Source organism: Podarcis pityusensis (assembly GCF_964106645.2).
Source record: "Podarcis pityusensis genome assembly, chromosome: 18".
Lineage (NCBI taxonomy): Eukaryota > Metazoa > Chordata > Lepidosauria > Squamata > Lacertidae > Podarcis > Podarcis pityusensis.
In genome coordinates, this window is record NC_138043.1 from 8,778,063 (window position 1) to 8,799,492 (window position 21,430).

Genomic DNA, 21,430 nt, shown 5'->3' on the forward strand with positions numbered 1-21,430 from the left:
TTCCGAAGAAAGGAAAAAAGGAGCACGTCAAAGGAGATTTGTGCAAATGTTTTTCCCTACCTTTGGGGGCAGATTATGGCGGCAGGTGATTGGCAATTGATGGGAAGGAGAAGAGGGTGTTGTGGCCCTGCTCACTCGCCAGCCACCGTTCCCCAGACACTATTCTGATATATTTATATATTCCATTTACACCCCACCTTTTCCTCCAAGATCAAGGCGGTGTACATGGGTGTCCCTCTGCTCAATTGATCCCCACAACAACAACCCTGGAGAGTTGGGTTAGGCTGAGGGAGGCAGCAACTAGCACCCAGCGAGCTTTTTCCATGGCCAAGGTGGCAGGATTTGAACCCTGTTCTCTCCTAGGGCCTAGTCGTTGGAGACTCTATCCACTGTACCACACTGGCTCTGAGTTGTCAATGTTGGTTGCGCCTGTGAATTGTTTTCAGGTCGTGGTCCCTGGGAGAAAGGGAAGTCGGCTGCTCTTTAGCTTCTACTCTTATATTTTGGAATTTTTGCTGACGTTTCTCTCTTTCTGCTCCTGCAGTCCATTGACCCGGGTCAGCAGTTCACTTGGGAACACTCCAACCTCGAGGTGAACAAGCCGAAAAACCGCTACGCCAATGTGATCGCCTACGACCATTCCCGCGTCATTTTGCTGCCCATTGAAGGTACGAACCACTTTGCCGCAAGGAGAGGAGGGGCTGAGGTCAGATTTTTCAAGCTTTTGTCAGCTCATATTTGTAACATTTTAAAAGCCCCCCAAGGAGGGAGAATCCGAAGGAGTCCGTTCCACAGTTTTTGACAGCTCTTACTGGCAGAAAATGACATCACATGATTGACAGTTGAGTGGGGCCGCCCACCCGTCAGAATCCTTCGCTTTGCAAGTTGCCGTGCGCTCCCCTTTTGAACCCCCCACCCTTAAAGGGGGAGTGCAGGGAGACTTGCAAAGCGCTCTGTGAGTCTCCTCCCACCCCTTACCCCTTTAAGTCCTCGATCCCAGAAGCTTCAAGGTGACTTGCTGGTCAACTCTGACCTACCTTTCAGGGCTATTATCGGGATTGCAACCGGGCAGTGCGCACTTAGCAGCGTCCGTAGGTTATGCACCTAATTGATCAGGAAATTACATCACCTCCCAGAAAAAGAAATGGAGAATTTGCGGGTCTTCCAAGTTGCTGTGGGGATTCTAACTCCCAGTGGCAAGCATGACTAATGGTCAGGTATGGTGGCCTTTGAGAGTTCAGCAACATCTGCGGAGAAGGGAGCACAGATTCTGCCTTCCCTGCACAGTCTGTGCGTTTTTTCGGGCCCAAAACCTTCAGCCCTTTTTGTTTCCAATGCTTCCCAGCCAGTATGGTGTAGTGGTTAAGAGCGGTAGTCTTGTAATCTGGGGAACCGGGTTCGCGTCTCCGCTCCTCCACCTGCAGCTGCTGGGTGACCTTGGGCCAGTCACACTTCTTTGAAGTCTCTCAGCCCCACTCACCTCACAGAGTGTTTGTTGTGGGGGAGGAAGGGAAAGGAGAATGTTAGCCGCTTTGAGACTCCTTAAAGGGAGTGAAAGGCGGGATATCAAATCCAAACTCCTCTTCTTCTTCTTCTTCTTCTATTCCTGCATTGCAGGCAGTGGGCCTTCTATGACGGCTCATCTCGTCGTGAAACCTCCCTGGGCTTCACATCTGCAAAGAGGGGGAGAGAAGGAGAGAGGAAAAGGTGTTTGCTTGCACCTCTCCAATCTCCCACCCGAAATCCCATCAAACGCTCACGGGCTTTTGCACCACCCAGCTCCCTTGCTCCCTATCCTTGCTCCTCGCCCAGGTATATGAAATTGCCTCCCTCTGCCGTCTCTCTGGGGGCAGGGAAGCAGTTGGCCGAGGGTTAAAGCATCAAGCCGCCACTGACCCCATACGGGAGCCAGGAAAGGGGATTAGCTTTCCTCCCACCTCGGAAAGCTCCTGTACCAAGTTAAAACCTCGCAAAGAACCTTAAACCAGACCCAGCGGCTTTCTTGTAAGCAGGTCGCGGCAGATTCCCCGGACACCAAAGGGCAATGTTCCTTCTCCGCCACCACCGGTAATTTCTTTGAACTGTATATGTGTATATAAATGGGGGCCCCTGCAGCGGCAGGAGAAGGCGCCGCAGCCGCAGTCGCCACCTGGTTCGTGATTAGTGCCTCCGCTTTCCCTCTGAGAATCCCTGCCTTCTGCTAACTTGGGAAGCGAAGCAGCGTGGCGGTTCTGACCTGACATACTTTTAAATTAAAAGGAGCGCTTGGAAGAGAACACCCACACATAACAGGCCCGCGTAATTAAAAGGGGGTCACGGTTGCTAATTTCAAAGCCGCGCTTAATTCCCTGCTTCCATCTGTGGCCCCGATAGGAATTGCAGTGAGGGTTCCCCATCTTTCTCTCTCTCCTCTTGCCACTGCTGCAATGCTTAAGCCGTTTCTCACGGAAGCAAAGGAGGGAATTTAGACCGGGACTGATGAAGGTGTTCGATCGGATGCAATCCAGAGTTCCCAAACGGCAGCTCCCGTCAGCCACATGGTCCCTTTGGTCAGTACCGATGGGAGTCGTCGTTCAGCAAAATCAGGAGGACCAAAAAGTCTTGCACACCTGCGCATAGCCAGGGGCGAAGAACCTGTGGCTAGTCCTGCCCAAGTACAGAACCAGACACTTGTCCCTTTTGAAATTCATTTTGTTAGTCATGGCCCACTTGTTATTTTGGGCCCAGCTCCCCAGTCTATTAAAGGATGCGAGTGGCGCTGTGGGTTAAACCACAGAGCCTAGGACTTGCCGATCAGAAGGTCGGCGGTTCGAATCCCCGCAACGGGGTGAGCTCCCGTTGCTCGGTCCCTGCTCCTGCCAACCTAGCAGTTCGAAAGCACGTCAAAGTGCAAGTAGATAAATAGGTACTGCTCCGGTGGGAATGTAAACGGCGTTTCCGTGCGCTCCTCTGGTTCACCAGAAGCGGCTTAGTCCTGCTGGCCACATGACCCGGAAGCTGTACGCCGGCTCCCTCGGCCAATAAAGCGAGATGAGCGCCGCAACCCCAGAGTCGGTCACGACTGGACCTAATGGTCAGAGGTCCCTTTACCTTTACCTTTACCCCAGTCTGTTAACGTCATCTTGAATTCTTTCTTCTGCTGCTCCTACCAGTTTGGGGTCACCTGCAAATTTGAAGGCCCTCAATTCCTTCATCCAAGTTGTTTATAATAAGTTGTTGAACCCACCTGGAGTTCTGTGACCTGCTCCAGGCGCCGCAGTTTAATATGATTATTGACAAGCTGAAATATGTGCAAATGACAGCGAACCAAGCCGAATGAGGAACGGTTGAGGGAGCTGGGTACGTTTAGCCTGGATAATAGGAGACTGAGAGGAGATAGGAGAGCCATCTTCAAATTTCTGAAAGGCTGTTGTCACTTGGAGGATGGAGCAAGCTTGTTTTCTGCTGCTCCAGAATCTGGGACCCGAACCAGCGGCTTCAAATTGCAAGAAAGGAATAACTTTCTGACAGTAAGAGCTATTCGGCATTGAGGGGGCGGGCTCTCCTTCCTTGGAGGTTTTTAAGCAGAGACTGAATCATAGAATTATAGAGTTGGAAGAGACCACAAGGGCCATCGAGTCCAACCCCCTGCCAAGCAGGAAACACCATCAGAGCACCCCTGACATATGGTTGTCAAGCCTCTGCTTAAAGACCTCCAAAGAAGGAGACTCCACCACACTCCTGGGCAGCAAATTCCACTGTCGAACAGCTCTTACTGTCAGGAAGTTCTTCCTAATGTTTAGGTGGAATCTTCTTTCTTGTAGTTTGGATCCATTGCTCCGTGTCCGCTTCTCTGGAGCAGCAGAAAACAACATTTCTCCCTCCTCTATGTGACATCCTTTTCTATATTTGAACATGGCTATCATATCACCCCTTAACCTCCTCTTCTCCAGGCTAAACATGCCCAGCTCTCTTAGCTGTTCCTCATAAGGCATCGTTTCCAGGCCTTTGACCATTTTGGTTGCCCTCCTCTGGACACGTTCCAGTTTGTCAGTGTCCTTCTTGAACTGTGGTGCCCAGAACTGGACACAGTACTCCAGGTGAGGTCTGACCAGAGCAGAATACAGTGGCACTATTACTTCCCTTGATCTAGATGCTATACTCCTATTGATGAAGCCCAGAATTGCATTGGCTTTTTTAGCTGCCGCGTCACACTGTTGGCTCATGTCAGGTTTGTGGTCAACCTTGTGGACGGCCTTCTGTCCTGGATACTTTAGGTGAGATGCCTGCATTGTAGGGGGGTGGACTAGATGAACCCTGGGGGTCCCTTTCGACTCCACAATTATATAGTCGTGTGCACTGCCACCGCCCCGATCGCCCAGGGTCCCTGGAGGACAGGATTTGCTCAGTACAGCTGTTTGGTTTCTGACTGTTTCGACACAGGAATCGTGGGCAGCGACTACATTAACGCCAACTACATCGACGGCTACCGTAAGCAAAATGCGTACATCGCTACGCAGGGGCCCCTTCCGGAGACTTTTGGGGACTTCTGGAGGATGGTGTGGGAGCAACGCTCGGCCACGGTGGTGATGATGACCAAGCTGGAGGAGAAATCGCGGGTGAGGAAAACGCACACACCTTTCCGGTGGGGAAGGGGCAACTGCTTGGGCTGTGGCATCTAATAATAATAATAATAATTTATTATTTATACCCCGCCCATCTGGCTGGGCTTCCCCAGCCACTCTGGGCAGCTTCCAAAAAAATATTAAAATACTGTAATACATCAAACATTAAAAGCTTCCCTAAACAGGGCTGCCTTCAGATGTCTTCTAAAAGTCTGGTAGTTCTTGTTCTCTTTGACATCTGGTGGGAGGGCGTTCCACAGGACGGGTGCCACTACCGAGAAGGCCCTCTGCCTGGTTCCCTGTAACTTGGCTTCTCGCAGGGAGGGAACCGCCAGAAGCCCCTCGGCGCTGGACCTCAGCGTCCGGGCAGAACGATGGGGGTGGAGACGCTCCTTCAGGTCTACTGGACCGAGGCCATTTAGGGCTTTCAAGGTCAGCACCAACACTTTGAATTGTGCTCGGAAACGTACTGGGAGCCAATGTAGGTCTTTCAAGACCGGTGTCATATGGTCTCGGCGGCCGCTCCCAGTCACCAGTAATCCAGTGGTTCATTGTTTATTGCATTTTTGCCGCACTGTTTTCCTCCAAAGGACCTCAAGGTGTGGTGTAAAAGGTCCTTCTCCCCCTCCTCTTCTAATCCCTCCAACTAACCTGCGAGGTAGGCCACCCAAAATCACCGAGGGAGCTCTCATGACTGAGTGGAGGATTTGAACCCTGGTCTCCCAGAGAGTTCTTGCCCCTGAGGTGAAGTAGGATGACCTGGGGGGGGGCACTAAGAGGCAGGGGGTGTCAGAGGTATAAACTTTGAAAAGCTGGTACCCCGCTGGATCAGGTTAGTCAATTTCCTTTAATTAAGCTCACGTTTTAATCGGATTTTGAGTAAATGTGCGACTGTTTTGAGCTGTACTGTGTTATTATCTTTCTGGGTGGGTCATGCAAACCGCTATTCTGAATAATGATTTGTATAGGGTAAGGGGCACCGGGGGGGGGGTGAGCTTATGAAACCAAGGGGGCAGGTGGCCCGAAAAAGGGTTTCAAACCAGTGATCTAAGAACAGTTCAATCAGCTTAAAAGTTGATCACGATATGGAGGAATGGCAGATGAAACTGATGGACTATATGGAACTGGCGGAAATGACTGGTAGAATCCGTGACCAGGGAGAAGAGTCGGTGGAGGAAGATTGGAAGAAATTCAAAGACTATCTGCAGAAACATTGCAAAATTAAAGAATGTTAGAGTGATGTTGGATTGAAAATAAGTGGCTTCCAGCTGTACAGGATTTAAAGTATAGATAGATTAAGATTAAGGATTAGGATTAAAAAAGTTTAAGGAAATGGAAATTTGGTTTTTAAGAGGTAAAATTTTAACGTTATATTATATTAAGACTAAAGATTGGGATTAAAAAAGAGGGAAAGAAATTGCTGGACAAACAATTTGAACTGGAATACAAAAGAGGGAGGTATGAGGAGGTCCAGAAAATAAGTAAATTTAAAAATGGAGATGAAAAGGCAATATTGTTTTTAACTGTTTTTTTTCTTTTTTTTCTTTTGTTTTTTGTTCTTTTTTTTCTTTTTTGGATTATGTATTGTGTATTTTTTGAATTGTGTATTTCTTTTTTATGTTCTATGTTTAATCTTTTGTGGAAACTTTAATAAATATCATATATAAAAAAAAAAGTTGATCACGATAAACTAGATAGCAGATCTTGATTTTTAAGTTTATTTTTTTTAAAGTACTTTTTTTTAAGAAAACAAAAAAGCTGCAAATCCCCCCCCCCTTACAAAAAAGACAGGTGTGGAATCTTTCTTAACAGGTGTGGAATCTGGAGCAAAAACCTCGGAATCTGGTTCTGGGTTTCAGCTTCCTTGAAAATCCCTCACGTGTTTAGTTCAAGTTTCTAGTCCTTATGTCCTTGAAAATACACTTTGAAAATGCGAGGGTCTCTGCATACAGAGGCTGGCTGGATGAGAATTCCCCCAGGTGGATGGCTCAGTGCTCAGATTTGCTGGTGCAAGAAAGAGAGTCGCGTTCCAACCAATTCGCAGCGTCTAGTTTTGCATTTATTTACCTACCTTGTTCTTGTTCTGTGCTTCTAATGAGCTCAAGGAGGCAATTTAGTCCCCACAAATTCCTCATTTAATCTTCACAACAAGCCTGCCATGTGGGTTAGGCAGAGAAAAAGGCAGTGCCGGGTCCTCAAAGTTCATCCAATCAGCTTCATGGCTGAATGGTGATTCGAACCCGGGTCCTAGTCTGACACTCAGTAAACACTATGCTGACCACACGGATGCACGGACAGATTTGAGATGATGCTGCCACTTTCCAAAGAGCCACTAGCTTGAAACTAAATAATAATAATAATAATAATAATAATAATAATAATAATAATGTATTATTTCCTTCCAGATAAAGTGTGACCAGTACTGGCCAGGCCGGGGCACTGAGACGTACGGAATGATTCAAGTCACCTTACTGGATACAATCGAGCTGGCCACGTTCTGCGTCCGAACCTTCTCGCTTCACAAGGTAAGAGGTGCAGAAACCAGAACCCCCAGGCAACACGGAAAGCAAGGGCTGGATTTCCTTCTCCGTTCCAAAACGCGGCTTGGCTTGCTTGCGTCGAGACGCCTATGCAGAGGTTCCCTTTGCGCTGTGGGTTGTCCCGTTGCTCTGAGCGTTGGCTCAGCTTCAACTCATGCTGTCGTCTCTCCTCTCCCCCCTCCTCTCCATCTACCCCCCCCCAACCTACCGCAGAACGGCTCCAGCGAGAAACGAGAAGTCCGGCAGTTCCAGTTCACGGCCTGGCCAGATCATGGTGTCCCCGAGTATCCGACCCCCTTCCTGGCCTTCCTCAGGAGAGTGAAGACCTGCAACCCGCCCGATGCAGGGCCCATTGTTGTACACTGCAGGTGTGTATGTGTGTGTGTGTTTCATTGAATTTATACCCCACCTTTCCTCCCCCGATTGCCCAGGCAAGCAAACGTAGTTACACAGTTTTAATTATTGTTCCTTGTTAAATTCATTGGGTGCTTCCCCCCTGCCAAGAACTCTCAAAGCAGCACGCAATGTATTGCCCTGAGATCTTCGGATGAAGGGCAGTGTATCGATCTAATAAATAATAATAATAATAATAAGAGTAATTATATAAGAACAAACAAAAATGGCTTAAAATAGAAGACAAAGAAAACTCTAAAACACCGTTTTTAAAAGACAGGATTAAAGCATTTCACCTGGTCAGGGGTTTTTTGGGGGGGGACAAGGTATAAACCACCGTCAGACAGGTTAAAACTTTTTAATAGTTTTAAAACATCTAAAAGCATTTTTCAGTTAAAAGTATTCTTCCATTCAGTGATCTCAGGGTTGCCAAACAAATGCCTGAGCAAACAGGAATGTTTTTAAATCCCTCCTGAGTGTTAACAGTGATGGAGACCGGTGTACCCCACCAAGGGAGGGCATGCCACAACTAGGGAGCCACCACTAAAAAGGCCCTGTCACAGGTCAGGGCTAATTGGGCAACCCCCCCAGTGGGGGAACCACCAAAAAGGCCCGATCATCTTGCCCAGTCGTAGGGCACAAGACAGCTGATAATTGGAGAAGGCACTATTTTAGGGACCGGGGACTTCTCAATTAAATCAACTCAAGCTTGCTTTGCAGGAACTGCAATGATTTGAAAGATCTAGTTCAGGGCGGTCCAACACGAGGCCAGAGGACCGCATGTTTCCTTCAAGGCCATCTTCGGTGGTCTTCAGCAACATTTGACACCCCCCTCCCCATCTGCAGCCCTTCCCATAGCTGGGTAACTGAGGCACTGGGCTGGGGAAAAGAGGCCCGGGGGCTTTGAGAGGGTCCTGGAGTCCTCCCCCCTCCTTCCCAAAGCCTAGTCAGCACTTTTCCCAGCTTTGGGAAGGAGGCGGGAGGCAGTGTGGTGCAGTGGTTAGAGTGCTATACTAGGAGCTGGGTTCAAATTCCCCACTGGGTCAGGAAAGCTCGCTTGGACCAGTCGCTGCCTCTGAGCGTAACCTACCTCTCACGATTGCTATGGGCATCAGATGAGGAGGACGAGGACTGTGTACTTGGAGCGCCTTAGAGAAAATGGTAAGAAACAAGCGCAGTAAATAATGCAGCGCAGGGAAACGCCGTTTACCTTCCCGCCGGAGCGGTACCTATTTATCTACTTGCACTGGCGTGCTTTCAAACTGCTAGGTTGGCAGGAGCTGGGACAGAGCAACGGGAGCTCACCCCGTCACAGGGATTCGAACCGCCGACCTTCTGATCGGCAAGCCCTAAGGCTCTGTGGTTTAACCCACAGTGCCACCCGCATCCCTACCCATGTCTTATATCCTCAAGTTTTTTTCCAATTCCAACTGATGCTCTTCTTCTACTTATATGTTGCCCACCCTCCTGTGTCCGCCTTCTTTCAGCGCTGGAGTCGGCCGCACGGGCTGCTTCATCGTGATCGACGCCATGCTGGAGAGGATAAAACACGAGAAGACGGTGGACATTTACGGCCACGTCACTCTCATGAGGTCGCAGAGAAATTACATGGTGCAGACAGAGGACCAGTACAGCTTCATACACGACTCCTTGCTGGAAGCCGTCGCCTGCGGCAACACAGAAGTCCCCGCTCGCAATCTGTACACCTACATTCAGAAGCTGGCGCAGATAGAAGTTGGGGAGCACGTCACTGGCATGGAACTCGAATTCAAGGTGAGCTGTAGCTGGGGGTTCAAGGTGAGCTGCTGCCAGCAGCCGGCCTCCATACCTAGGGGTTTCAAGTACCGTATTTTTCGCACCATAGCACGCACCGGACAATAGGACGCACTTTGTTTTAGAGGGGGGAGAACAAGGAAAAAAAATTCTCCCCCTCTCTGCCCAGCGCCCCTTCAGTGAAGCAGCAGGAGGCGCTGCACAGAGAGGGGGAGAACTTTCCCCCTCTTGTTTTCCCGCTCTAAAACAAGGTGCCGTTTAAGGTGCGTTCAGGCGGCTACCTTGGAAGCCTGGAGAGCGAGAGGGGTCGGTGTGCACTGACCCCTCTCGCTCTCCAGGCATCAGGTTCCTTTCGACCTGCTCTTTGGGGCTGGCGGGGGGAAGCCCACCACCAGCCCCAAAGAGCAGGTCAGGGAGCAGCGGAAAGGCGCAGCAGAGAGGCTCCTGCCACAGCCGCGCATCACCTCTCCAGCCGGGAGAGGGTCGCGGGGGGGCTGCTTTAGCCCCGTGCACGCACTCTCCCGGCTGGAGAGGTGACACGGGGCTGTAGAGGTTCCTGCCATAGCCGCGCGTCACCTCTCCAGCCGGGAGAGGGTCGCGGGGCTATGGCATCTTCGCTCCATAGGACGCACACACATTTCCCCTTCATTTTTGAAGGGGAAAAAGTGCGTCCTATAGAGCGAAAAATACGGTAAACATTAGGAAGTAGTTGACTGGGAGTGGCCGCCGGGACCACATAAGCCCCGGTTCTGAGAGATCTGCATTGGCTCCCAGTACGTTTCCGAGCACAATTCAAAGTGTTGGTGCTGACCTTTAAAGCCCTAAACGGTCTCGGTCCTGTATATCTGAAGGAGCGTCTCCACCCCCATCGTTCTGCCCGGACACTGAGGTCCAGCTCCAAGGGCCTTCTGGCGGTTCCCTCCCTGCGAGAAGTGAGGTTACAGGGAACCAGACAGAGGGCCTTCTCGGTAGTGGCACCCGCCCTGTGGAACACCCTCCCTTCAGATGTGAAGGAAATAAGCAGCTATCCTATCTTTAAAAGACATCTGAAGGCAGCCCTGTTTAGGGGAGTTTTTAATATTTAACGCTGTATTGTTTTTAATATTCGGTTGGAAGCCGCCCAGAGGGGCTGGGGAAACTCAGCCAGATGGGTGGGGTATAAATAATAAATTATTATTATTTTTATATAAGTTCCTGGTGGTAAGGAGCTGTCGGGCAGTGGGACAGACTCCCCCAGGAAAATGGCGGGCTCTGCTTGCTTGGGGGTTTTTAAGCAGAGGTCGGATGGGCGCAGATCAGGAATGCCTGAGCTGAGATTCCTGAAGCCCTGCAATTCTTAAGGTGTTGATGGGGGCATAGAAAGTGTGGGAGCAATTTAGCAGAGAAAGGAGCAGGGGGAAAACAAGTATTGTTAAGAGTTTGGGGTGTCTAGTCTGGACGGGGCCTTGGCAACAGACTCCCATTTCAAGAAGGGTCAAGCGCCCGCTGACAGTGGTGGCCGCTGAGGTCTCAAATTTCAGCAGCACCCTGTGCAATGCCCAAATTTTGAGCCCCATCCCTGCACCTCTTGTTTTCCACTCTACATCATAGCTGCAGCTTGCCCAAGGCTCCGTGCATAAGGTGACCAAATAATAATAATAATAATAATAATTTATTATTTGTACACCGCCAATCTGCCTGAGTTTCCTCAGCCACCTTGGCTGGCTTCCAACAAAGATTTAAAATACATTAAAATGTCACACATCAAAAACTTCCCTAAACAGGGCTGCCTTCAGATGTCTTCTAAATGTCAGGGAGTTGTTTATCTCTTTGACATCTGATGGGAGGGTGTTCCACAGGGAGGGTGCCACCACCGAGAAGGCCCTCTGCCTGGTTCCCTGTAACTTGGCTGTAACTCACAGAGGCCAACCAGATGCCCCAATGATGCAAACCCCTCAAGCAGGATTCGAACACAAGATCCGTCTCCCCCTCCTGCGGTTTCCAGCAACTGGCGTTCAGAAACATCGCTGCCTCCAGCTGTGGAGGCGCAGAGCAAAGCCATGGATAGGCCTGCCCTTCATGAGTTTGTCCGGTCCTGGTTTAAAGCCATCTCAGTTGACAGCCGACTCTGTCTCCAGTGGAAGGGAGTTCCACTGTCTAACTTTGCACTGTGTGAAGAAGGGCTTTTCTTTTTCTGTCCTGAGGTAGCCCCTGGAGCCTTGGCACTGCTTACTAGGCCACAGCTGGCACAATGTCGTTCCTTCTTTTTTTGCAGTTTTATTTATTTTTTAACATTCTTATATTACATTGGTAAACATTGTCATATTACATTAGAGAGCTCATTATAATATATTTTCTAACGAGATTATATACACCGAGATTATATACACACTTTATATACCTAAAAAGAAAGAAAAACAAAACAAAGAGAAAAAAACAAAGAGAAAAGTTTTTTCCCCCCCAAAATCATATACGTACCAACACATTGGCTTCCTGTCTATCCCGTTGTATATTCCTTTTTTTACAAATGAATGTACTCATATTATTGTATCTTTCTTTTACAATTTATCTAGTACATTCCTGTAACAATATGTGCTCTTGTTCTTATTTCTCAACTCAGTCTCTCTCCAGCATCGTTCAAATGCTAGCATAGATAACGAACCTTTATTGTATTTTTGAACGTACGTTTTATATCTGTCCCATTTTCCCGTAACTTTTTGTTTTGAATTGCCTCTCAGGCTATTTGTCAGCTGCGCCATCTCAGCAAATTCTTGTAGCTTATATTGCCAGTCCGTTATTGTCGGGGCTTCTTCTTCCTTCCACCCCTTTGCCACCAAAGTCTGAGTTGCATCTGTTGCATATAAGAATACCTCCCTAAAAGCCTTCGGGATGTCCCTGCCAACAATGCTTAACAGAAATGCCTCTGGTCTTTTTAGAAAGGTTATTCCAAACTTTTTTTTTTTTAACTCCAAAATAAATTAAACCCCAGAACACCTTGATCTTTCTACATGTCCACCACATTGTGATACAGTGGCACCTCAGGTTACATACGCTTCAGGTTACAGACTCCGCTAACCCAGAAATAGTGCTTCAGGTTAAGAACTTTGCTTCAGGATGAGAACAGAAATCGTGCTCCGACGGCACGGCGGCAGCAGGAGGCCCCATTAGCTAGTGGTGCTTCAGGTTAAGAACAGTTTCAGGTTAAGTACAGACCTACAGAACAAATTAAGTACAGGTACCACTGTACATATCGCCATTACTCCCACCACACCTCCAACAAATACATGTATTTTTCGCTCTATAAGATGCACCAGACCACAAGACGCACCTAGTTTTTGGAAGAGGGAAACAAGAAAAAAAATATCCTGAATCTCAGAAGCCAGAACAGCAAGAGGAATCGCTGCGCAGTGAAAGCTTCTGGCATCTGGGATAGCTGCGCAGCCTGCACTCGCTCCATAAGATGCACACACATTTCCCCTTACTTCTTAGGAGGGAAAAAGTGAGTCTTATAGAGCAAAAAATGCGGTATTTGCTGGCACAATGTCATTCCTGGGTGGTTAACGCTTTTCCTTCTCTCTCTCTCTCTTGCCACGCCAGAGACTTGCCAACTCCAAAGCCCACACCTCCCGATTCATCAGTGCCAACCTCCCATGCAACAAGTTCAAGAACCGCCTTGTCAACATCATGCCATACGAGACCACGCGGGTCTGCCTGCAGCCTATCCGAGGGGTCGAGGGATCCGACTACATCAACTCCAGCTTCATCGATGGTTACAGGTAAGGCTCAGACATCTCCTGGGCTGCAGAGCCTGCGAAGAGCCTCGCTGGATCCAGCCGGAGGGGCGACTTGGCCCACCCTCCTTGTTGTCCAACACAGGGTTAATGGGCCTCCCCCCTTCTTCCTTCAGAAATAGCTAAGGGGGCAGAATACAATGCAGGAGGCTCGCTCTACCCCTAGCGATGCGTCATTGTGTGACTATCATATATCTATGGCATGTGACAAAGGGACACAGGTGGCGCTGTGGGTTAAACCACTGAGCCTAGAACTTGCCGATCAGAAGGTTGGCGGTTCGAATCCCCGCAAAAGGGTGAGCTCCCGTTGCTCAGTCCCTGCTCCTGCCAACCTAGCAGTTCGAAAGCACGTCACGTTCAAGTAGATAAATAGGTACCGCTCTGGCAGGAAGGTAAACGGCGTTTCTGTGCGCTGCTCTGGTTCGCCAGAAGAGGCTTAGTCCTGCTGGCCACATGACCCGGAAACTGTACGCCGGCTCCCTCGGCCAATAAAGCGAGATGAGCGCCGCAACCCCAGAGTCGGCCACGACTAGACCTAATGGTCAGGGGTCCCTTTATGACATGTGACATGTATATTATAGACGTACAGACAGTCACAATAAAAAACAACACAGAACCAGCCCTTTCCTTAAAAGCAGTCAGTTCCCCCAAAGTCTCTTCGAACAAGGAAGTATTCACCTGCTGGTGGAAGGACAAGGAAGGAGGGAAGCCAGACAGGATTCTTGAGGGAGGGAGTTCCAAAGTTGCCTGGGAGGAGCCACCACCAAGAAGGCCCTCTCCCACATCCCCCCCAAGCAGGCCTGTGAAGTTGGCGGGACCGTGAGATGGGCCTCTCCGGAAGATCTCAAAACCCAGGCAGGTTCATATGACGGAATACGGTCCCTCAGATGTAGGTCTTTATTTAAAAAAAAAAAAAAAAAGCTTTTATTTATGCTTTTCAAGTTTATACATTTCATTAGTTTTACAATCAATTTAACATTTCAAAATTTGACTTCCTTCCCCCCCTCTTTCTGCAGTTCCTTAAATTTATTATTTTTTATATCTTCTGCATATCCAAATTCATTTAACTTTCTCATTTAATTATCTACTGTAAATATATACTCTTGTGAAACTGCAGGTTATTACAGTAACCCTGCTAGTGTTTTTATCTGTTTACAATTTTATCTGTCAATATTCAATAAACCGTTAACATTCTTTTATAAAAATGTTTGTTACCTTGATTTCTTATTCTTCTGGTAAGTTCCGCCATTTCTGCATATTCCATAAGTTTTTGTATCCGTTCTTCCTTTGCTGGGACTTCTGCTTCTTTCCATTTTGGGGCAAGTAGCATTCTTGCTGCTGTAGTAGCATATAGGAATAAATTTCTATGCAAGTTAGGTAGTTCTGTCCCTATAATTCCCAAAAGAAAAGCTGGTCTGCCCTGCAGAGGACCTTAAGGTCCATGAATAATCATAGTTTAGAGGTCCCGGGCCCTAAGGAAGTCAGATTATCCTCCACCAGGGCCAGGGCCTTCTCAGTGATGGCTCCGACCTGGTGGAATGCTCTGTCCCATGAGACCAGGGCCCTGCCGGATTTAACCTCCTTCCGCAGGGCCTGTAAGACAGAGCTATTCCTCCTGGCTTTCAATTTGAATTTAGCCTGATCTTTTATTCCCCTTCCCTTCCCTTCCCTTCCCTCCCCTTCCCCTTTTTATGAATATTACCCACTCTGGGATCCCACAGCTAATTCTCCCCTGGCCTCCACGCTGGCCCAAATAGGACTAATTTAGCCAGCTAGCCCTGGTGATCATCTAATGTTTATTGGATGGATTTCCCCCTAAATTGATTTTAGAACTTTGAATTTATTGTTATTCACACTGTATTTTATGCTGTTTTTTGTTGTATCACAATTAAGTGTTTTAAATTTGTTGTTAGCCGCCCTGAGCCCTCTTAACCGGGAAGGGTGGGGTATAAATAAAAATGTATTTATATTATTATTCATTTATATTCTGGGGTTGTTGTTGTTGTCTTTTAAATAAAAGTTTTTGAACATCCTTTTCAATTCATTGTATATCATTTCCCAGCAAGCTTTAACCTTACTTCCAGACCACCACATACGATAAAAAGTCCTGTATGCAGAAGCCCACATGCGTTTTTAATGACGATTGGCCTTTTCTCTCCCTGGCAGGCAACAGAGAGCGTACATCGCCACGCAAGGTCCGCTGGCGGAGACCACAGAGGACTTCTGGCGGATGCTGTGGGAGAACAATTCCACCATTGTCGTGATGCTGACCAAACTACGAGAGATGGGGCGGGTAAGCCGAAGGAGGCGGGCTGGTGGCGGCGGAAAGGAGATGAGAGAATCTCCCCGTTATGCCCTGGAGTCCATAGCTTGAAGCTCCTGTCTGCACCGGACATTTAAAGCACCGTGCAGATAGATAGATGATAGAGATAGATAGATAGATAGATAGATAGATAGATAGATAGATAGATAGATAATTTATTACGGTGGGAGACCAGCTTATAAAACACACTTGGGGGTACAATCCCAGAAGGAAAACAAACATTTAAAACAATGTACAACAATAAATTGGGATGCGGGTGGCGCTGTGGGTTAAACCACAGAGCCTAGGACTTGCCGATCAGAAGGTCGGCGGTTCGAATCCCCGCGATGGGGTGAGCTCCCGTTGTTCGGTCCCTGCTCCTGCCAACCTAGCAGTTCGAAAGCATGTCAAAGTGCAAGTAGATAAATAGGTACAGCTCCGGCGGGAAGGTAAACGGCATTTCCGTGCGCTGCTCTGGTTCGCCAGAAGCGGCTTAGTCATGCTGGCCACATGACCCGGAAGCTGTACGCCGGCTCCCTCGGCCAATAAAGCGAGATGAGCGCCGCAACCCCAGAGTTGGCCACAACTGGACCTAATGGCCAGGGGTCCCTTTATCTTTACAACAATAAATTTACAATTTATAAATGCAATAAGCGTATAGACACTGAAAACTTTAGGATAAGCTATTGCATTGGTGGTTCAGTGGTAGAATTCTCGCCTCCCACCGCGCAGTTCTTTCCCTAAAGAATCGTGGGAAAGGGGACATTGGCCTAATAGGAGATGTTTGCCATCAGATAGAAGTCCCGGAAGAGGTGGAGGGAAGGAGAAGGCAGGGAATTGCTTCTGAAACATTTCTGGGTCTTAAGAGCCGGGTCAGTGACCTTGTTTTCCCAAAGCAACACAGGAACAACTCTCTGCCCTCCATTAAAATCTGCAGCTTGGCATCTCCCTAAGCAGACCCAGCCTGTTTTTCCTAATTGCACTATGTTTAGCTCCCGGAGCTTCCGTGGGGAATGCAAAACGGGGTTTGTATTTTTAGGTCAAGCAGGATAGATTGCAGAAGCCAGGTGGGCCTTCCTTCGTAGCTGTGGTATTACCGTATTTTTCGTTCTATAGGATGCACATTTCCCCCTCCAAAAATTAAGGGGAAATGTGTGTGCATCCTATAGAGCGAATGCAGGCTGCGCCGCTAAGCCCAAAGCCAGAACAGGAAGACGGAGCACTGCGGAGGGCTCCGTTTCGCTGCTCTAGCTTGGGGACGGCTGCGCGCAAACCTCTCCAGTGCAGCGGGGTGCCTTCACCCCGCTGTCCTGCAGAAGCTAGCAAGGCTGTTCCCAAGCCAGAACAGCGAGGCAGAGGGCTCCGTTTCACTGCTCTAGATTGGGGACGGCTGCGCGCAAACCTCTGCAGGGCAGTGGGGCGCTGCGCTCCAGAGGCTTCAGGGATCTTTGAGGCTGGCGGTGGGGGAAAGCAGCGCTTCCCCCCACCGCCAGCCCCACAAGCTCTGGTGAATGTACCTTGAACGCACCTTGTTTTAGAGGGGGAGAACAAGAAAAAAAAATTTTTCCCTGTTCTCCCCCTCCTATGATCCGGTGCGTCCTATGGTCCGGTGCGTCCAATGGAGCGAAAAATACGGTAAATTGTTGTGATCACTACTGCAGCCATTGCCCTCCCGGCAACCAAAGGATGCCTTGCAGCAACATATAAAATAGAGCAGTTGAAACAAATTGTGATCACAGCTAGGGTGTGCATCCTAAAAGTGGCAGAGCTCTGGGGTCCAAGTCCCTTTGCTGTTTGTGTAGCAGGGGGTCCCCGTCTCCAGCATCCCACAGCTGCCGAATCAGCAAGAAAGGGGAGTCTGGGGGCCTCCTCGCCCTTTGTACTGAGGGAAAGGAGGGGAATCGGCCGCCAAGGATGGGCTCCTTGGGTCGTTCTGGAGAACAGCAAGGAGTTGTCCTCTGAAGTCCGGAGTTAATCCATTTAGGAACGCCGAAAAGACAAGGTTCCTTCCGTTTCAAGAGAAGGGCGTGCCAAGTTTTGTTACCTACGCTGGAACACCAAGGAAAGCACTCTTTAAAATTAGGATTATTGGAGGATTCCAAATCAACCGTGCAGAGGAAATTGATCAAGCTGAAAGGCAGATATCCCCTGATCGTCGCAATGCTAATTGTTGTTATTTAGTACCATATTTTTTGCTCTATAAGACTCACTTTTTCCCTCCTAAAAAGTAAGGGGAAATGTGTGTGCGTCTTATGGAGCGAATGCAGGCTGCGCAGCTATCCCAGAAGCCAGAACAGCAAGAGGGATTGCTGCTTTCGCTGCGCAGCGATCCCTCTTGCTGTTCTGGCTTCTGGGATTCAGAATATTTTTTTTCTTGTTTTCCTCCTCCAAAAACTTGGTGTGTCTTATGGTCGGGTGCGTCTTATAGAGCGAAAAATACGGTGATTATAAGATTATGTATAAGCTTAGAAGGCTGTGTGATCTTAAGAGGGGTGTGGTTGCCAGGGGGCATGGCTCGATGACTCTTGTGAAAGGACCGTGTCCGCCTGAGTTTGCTGCTAAACGGCTGCTCTTGACTGTCCACAAAAGGCCAGGGTGAAGGGGTGTGTCTCTAGCATATGGCGAAAGCTGAGCTATGAAGAGGGTGTGATTCCTTCTCTTTGGGCCAACAGGAAAAGTGCCACCAATACTGGCCAGCTGAGAGGTCCGCCCGGTACCAGTACTTTGTGGTCGACCCCATGGCTGAATACAACATGCCTCAATACATCCTCCGGGAGTTCAAGGTCACCGATGCCAGGGTGAGTCCACACTCAGCGCCGTTGGTGCTCAGGAAGGCCATTGGTTAGTTTGGGGCCATATTGTCACCAAATTCTCCTCAATATTGATCCAGAGCAGATTCCAGCATACAGTTAGCAGAGTAAAAACTTAAACACGTTGCAAGATTCCCCCCAAAATAGACCAGAGGCAATTGCATTTCATGCAGTTTACTAAAGGCAAATGAGCATAATGGCCACAAATCCAATACATTCAGGATTGGCCCTGTGCATAAGAAATCCAGTTGCAGCAGACTTAGCCTAAACTTTGTTGTTGTTTAGTTGTGTCCGCCTCTTCGTGACCCCCTGGACCAGAGCACGCCAGGCACTCCTGTCTTCCATTGCCTCCCGCAGTTTGGTCAGACTCATGTTCATAGCTTCGAGAACACTGTCCCACCATCTCATCCTCTGTCGTCCCCTTCTCCTTGTGCCCTCCATCTTTCCCAACATCAGGGTTTTTTCCAGGGAGTCTTCTCTTCTCATGAGGTGGCCAAAGTCTTGGAGCCTCAGCTTCAGGATCTGTCCTTCCAGTGAGCACTCAGGGCTGATTTCCTTCAGAATGGATTGGTTTGATCTTCTTGCAGTCCATGGGACTCTCAAGAGTCTCCTCCAGCACCATAATTCAAAAGCATCCATTCTTCGGCGATCAGCCTTCTTGATGGTCCAGCTCTCACTTCCGTACATCACTACTGGGGAAACCAGAGCTTTAACTATACGGACCTTTGTCAGCAAGGTGATGTCTCTGCTTTTTAAGATGCTGCCTAGGTTTTTCATTGCTTTTCTCCCAAGAAGCAGGCGTCTTTTAATTTCGTGACTGCTGTCACCATCTGCAGTGATCATGGAGCCCAATAAAGTGAAATCTCTCCCTGCCTCCATTTCTTCCCCTTCTATTTGCCAGGAGGTGATGGGACCAGTGGCCATGATCTTCGTTTTTTTGATGTTGAGCTTAGGTCTTAGCAGTGAGTCCGTAAGTGACTGTGGAGGCCAAGGTTGGATCTACACGCACATTTAAAAAACGTTCGGAAAACGCTATTTTAAAAGCCTTTTTAAAAATACATTTGTACTTGGTTGAGTCGAACGTTTTGGCTCTCAAACTCAGCAAACCCGGAAGTGAGTGAACTATTTTTGTAAGCCGAATGTCCGTTGGGGCTTCTACGGCTTCTGATTGGCTGCAGGAATTTCCTGCAGCCAATCAGAAGCTGCGCTTTGGTTTCCGAACATTTTGGACTTCCTAAACGGATTCTGTTCGACTTCCAAGGTACTACTGTAGATTGAATTTTCCATAAGGCTCATCATCGCCATCTAGTGTCACACGTTGTATATTGCACTTAAAGCACACTTAAAGTGTTTTATTTGCAGCTGAGTCCCAATCCTGGATCCACATAGGTTTCCGGGCAGGAGTTGATCACAGTGAGGGTTTGCCAAATGTTTGGGACTCAGGTATTTCTCCCTGCCTAGAGATGCTGAGGATTGAAACGGATACCTTCTGCATGCCTGGCAGATGTTCTTAACTCCCGAGATTTGGTCCTCCCTCAACTTCGTCTGTTTTCTCTTGAAACAATGCAACTCTCTTGCTAACCTCTCTCCCTCGCTGGCTGTTCTGATGATGTTGTTTTTCTTCCTGTCGGCTTATCGCAATTTTTCTCCGCCACGATGCAAGGCCCCCCGCAATTCGTACTGCGTGAGCTCTGGCGATGGAGCCGCTGCTGCGTTTCCTCCTAGCAGCCGCCTGTTTCCCACTGCGTAATTTCTTTGAACTCATTTCAAAAGATTATTACGTTTTGGGATGCGCGAACACACCGTCGCCAGTTGTACAGAAAGTGTCTGATTGGAAATGGTTTCCTGTTGTTCGTGTGTGTGGCTGTTTAAGCGCACACAGAAAACATACAGGACAGCCTGCCCTTGCTACAAAAAGGAGCTTAGGATGGCTGGCGTACATAAAGAGATGGAGGGAACTCAATTCGTTTCACATTTAAATGTGAATTTACCCAGGTCACACTTTTCAAAACGATGTGCAGGCCTAACAAATGATTTGAAATTTGCACTTCTCCAAATGTTGCCATGCAGTTCTTCGTGTGCAAAAATGCAAAACGAAACAAAAAAAAACGCCCTGATGTCAAGTGTGCATGGAAATGCATATAACAGTCAAAACTTTATTGCATTAGGGGAAATTGCATCTCCCAAAATGTGCATGTGTTAGAAGGCCGGTGGGTTTTCATGCAGACTTTTTAAGGGAGGGCCGAAAATCTGAGCCAATTGGAAGAGAAGTAGCCTTGTAGGCTGCCCCTTGCCCCTGAGAAGGAGGGAGAGTGGGAGGAAAAAGCAATACAGTTAAATTAAAATCTTTTATTCATCCTCCACAGGCAGGGCCAGCTTGGCTGCGGAGGAAACGCCAGCCAGCTGGGGGTTTGAAAGAACCCAAATCAAATTTGCTCAAGTCTACAGCCATCGCTCAGCTCTCAAAAATCTCGCTTTCCTGCTTACAGGATTCAAACTCAATTTCATTCCCTTGCATTTCCACCCCAGCCTAACAGAGAGGTGTTGTGTTTTTTCCTCCCTCTCCCCTTCTCCATCCCCCTTCTCCACCCCCAGGATGGCCAGTCACGGACCGTGCGCCAGTTCCAGTTCACGGACTGGCCAGAGCAAGGCGTGCCAAAGTCCGGCGAAGGCTTCATTGATTTCATCGGGCAGGTGCATAAAACTAAGGAGCAGTTTGGCCAAGACGGGCCCATCTCCGTCCACTGCAGGTAAGCCCCTTCGCAGGCAGCAGTTGAGGAGCCAGGAGCAATCCTGGAACCAGCAACACAAACTGTGCGAAAGGAAATAATCCATTGCAAATTCTCCTCCTGCTTAATTTGCACCTTGGAATGGAAAGACGGCTGCTCAGCCATCCTTTGATGCTAAGCTTAAGCCTCTGTGGATGGGCTGTCTCCTGATTGGATGGGAAGCTGGAGTTTCCCGCCTCCCTAAATCCTTGGCATTAGCACAGGATTTAGCCCCAAAATGCAGCTTCTGACTTTTTATTGTGTATCCTTTGTCTCCCTCTCTTCCTCTTAATTTGAGGGTGGTGGCAGTTATTCAAGGCCAGCTTCTAATGGTGCCAAGTGGTTTCTGAACTTTTTGGGGGGCCACCACCCACTAGGTCCCGCAGACTCATCCCCAATGCCCCCCCCTCACTACCCCTATGAAAAGCATTTGTCAGAGCTGGCTCCAGGTCCCAGCTCACAGAGGACCA

The 21,430-nt window shown here is 48.6% G+C and overlaps 1 protein-coding gene across 11 annotated transcripts in view; it reads left to right on the forward strand.

The window, feature by feature from the left end:
- Nucleotides 1-21,430, forward strand: part of PTPRS (protein tyrosine phosphatase receptor type S) — a 186,295-nt gene that overhangs the window by 155,120 nt on the left and 9,745 nt on the right. For all 11 annotated transcript variants that reach the window (XM_080988706.1, XM_080988712.1, XM_080988710.1 and 8 more), the window contains 9 exons: nucleotides 545-668; nucleotides 4,423-4,598; nucleotides 7,010-7,129; nucleotides 7,358-7,512; nucleotides 9,025-9,310; nucleotides 12,887-13,065; nucleotides 15,247-15,373; nucleotides 18,055-18,180; nucleotides 20,788-20,942. In XM_080988706.1, the coding sequence (XP_080844832.1) occupies nucleotides 545-668; nucleotides 4,423-4,598; nucleotides 7,010-7,129; nucleotides 7,358-7,512; nucleotides 9,025-9,310; nucleotides 12,887-13,065; nucleotides 15,247-15,373; nucleotides 18,055-18,180; nucleotides 20,788-20,942 (1,448 nt within the window). The remainder of the gene's footprint in view (nucleotides 1-544; nucleotides 669-4,422; nucleotides 4,599-7,009; nucleotides 7,130-7,357; nucleotides 7,513-9,024; nucleotides 9,311-12,886; nucleotides 13,066-15,246; nucleotides 15,374-18,054; nucleotides 18,181-20,787; nucleotides 20,943-21,430) is intronic.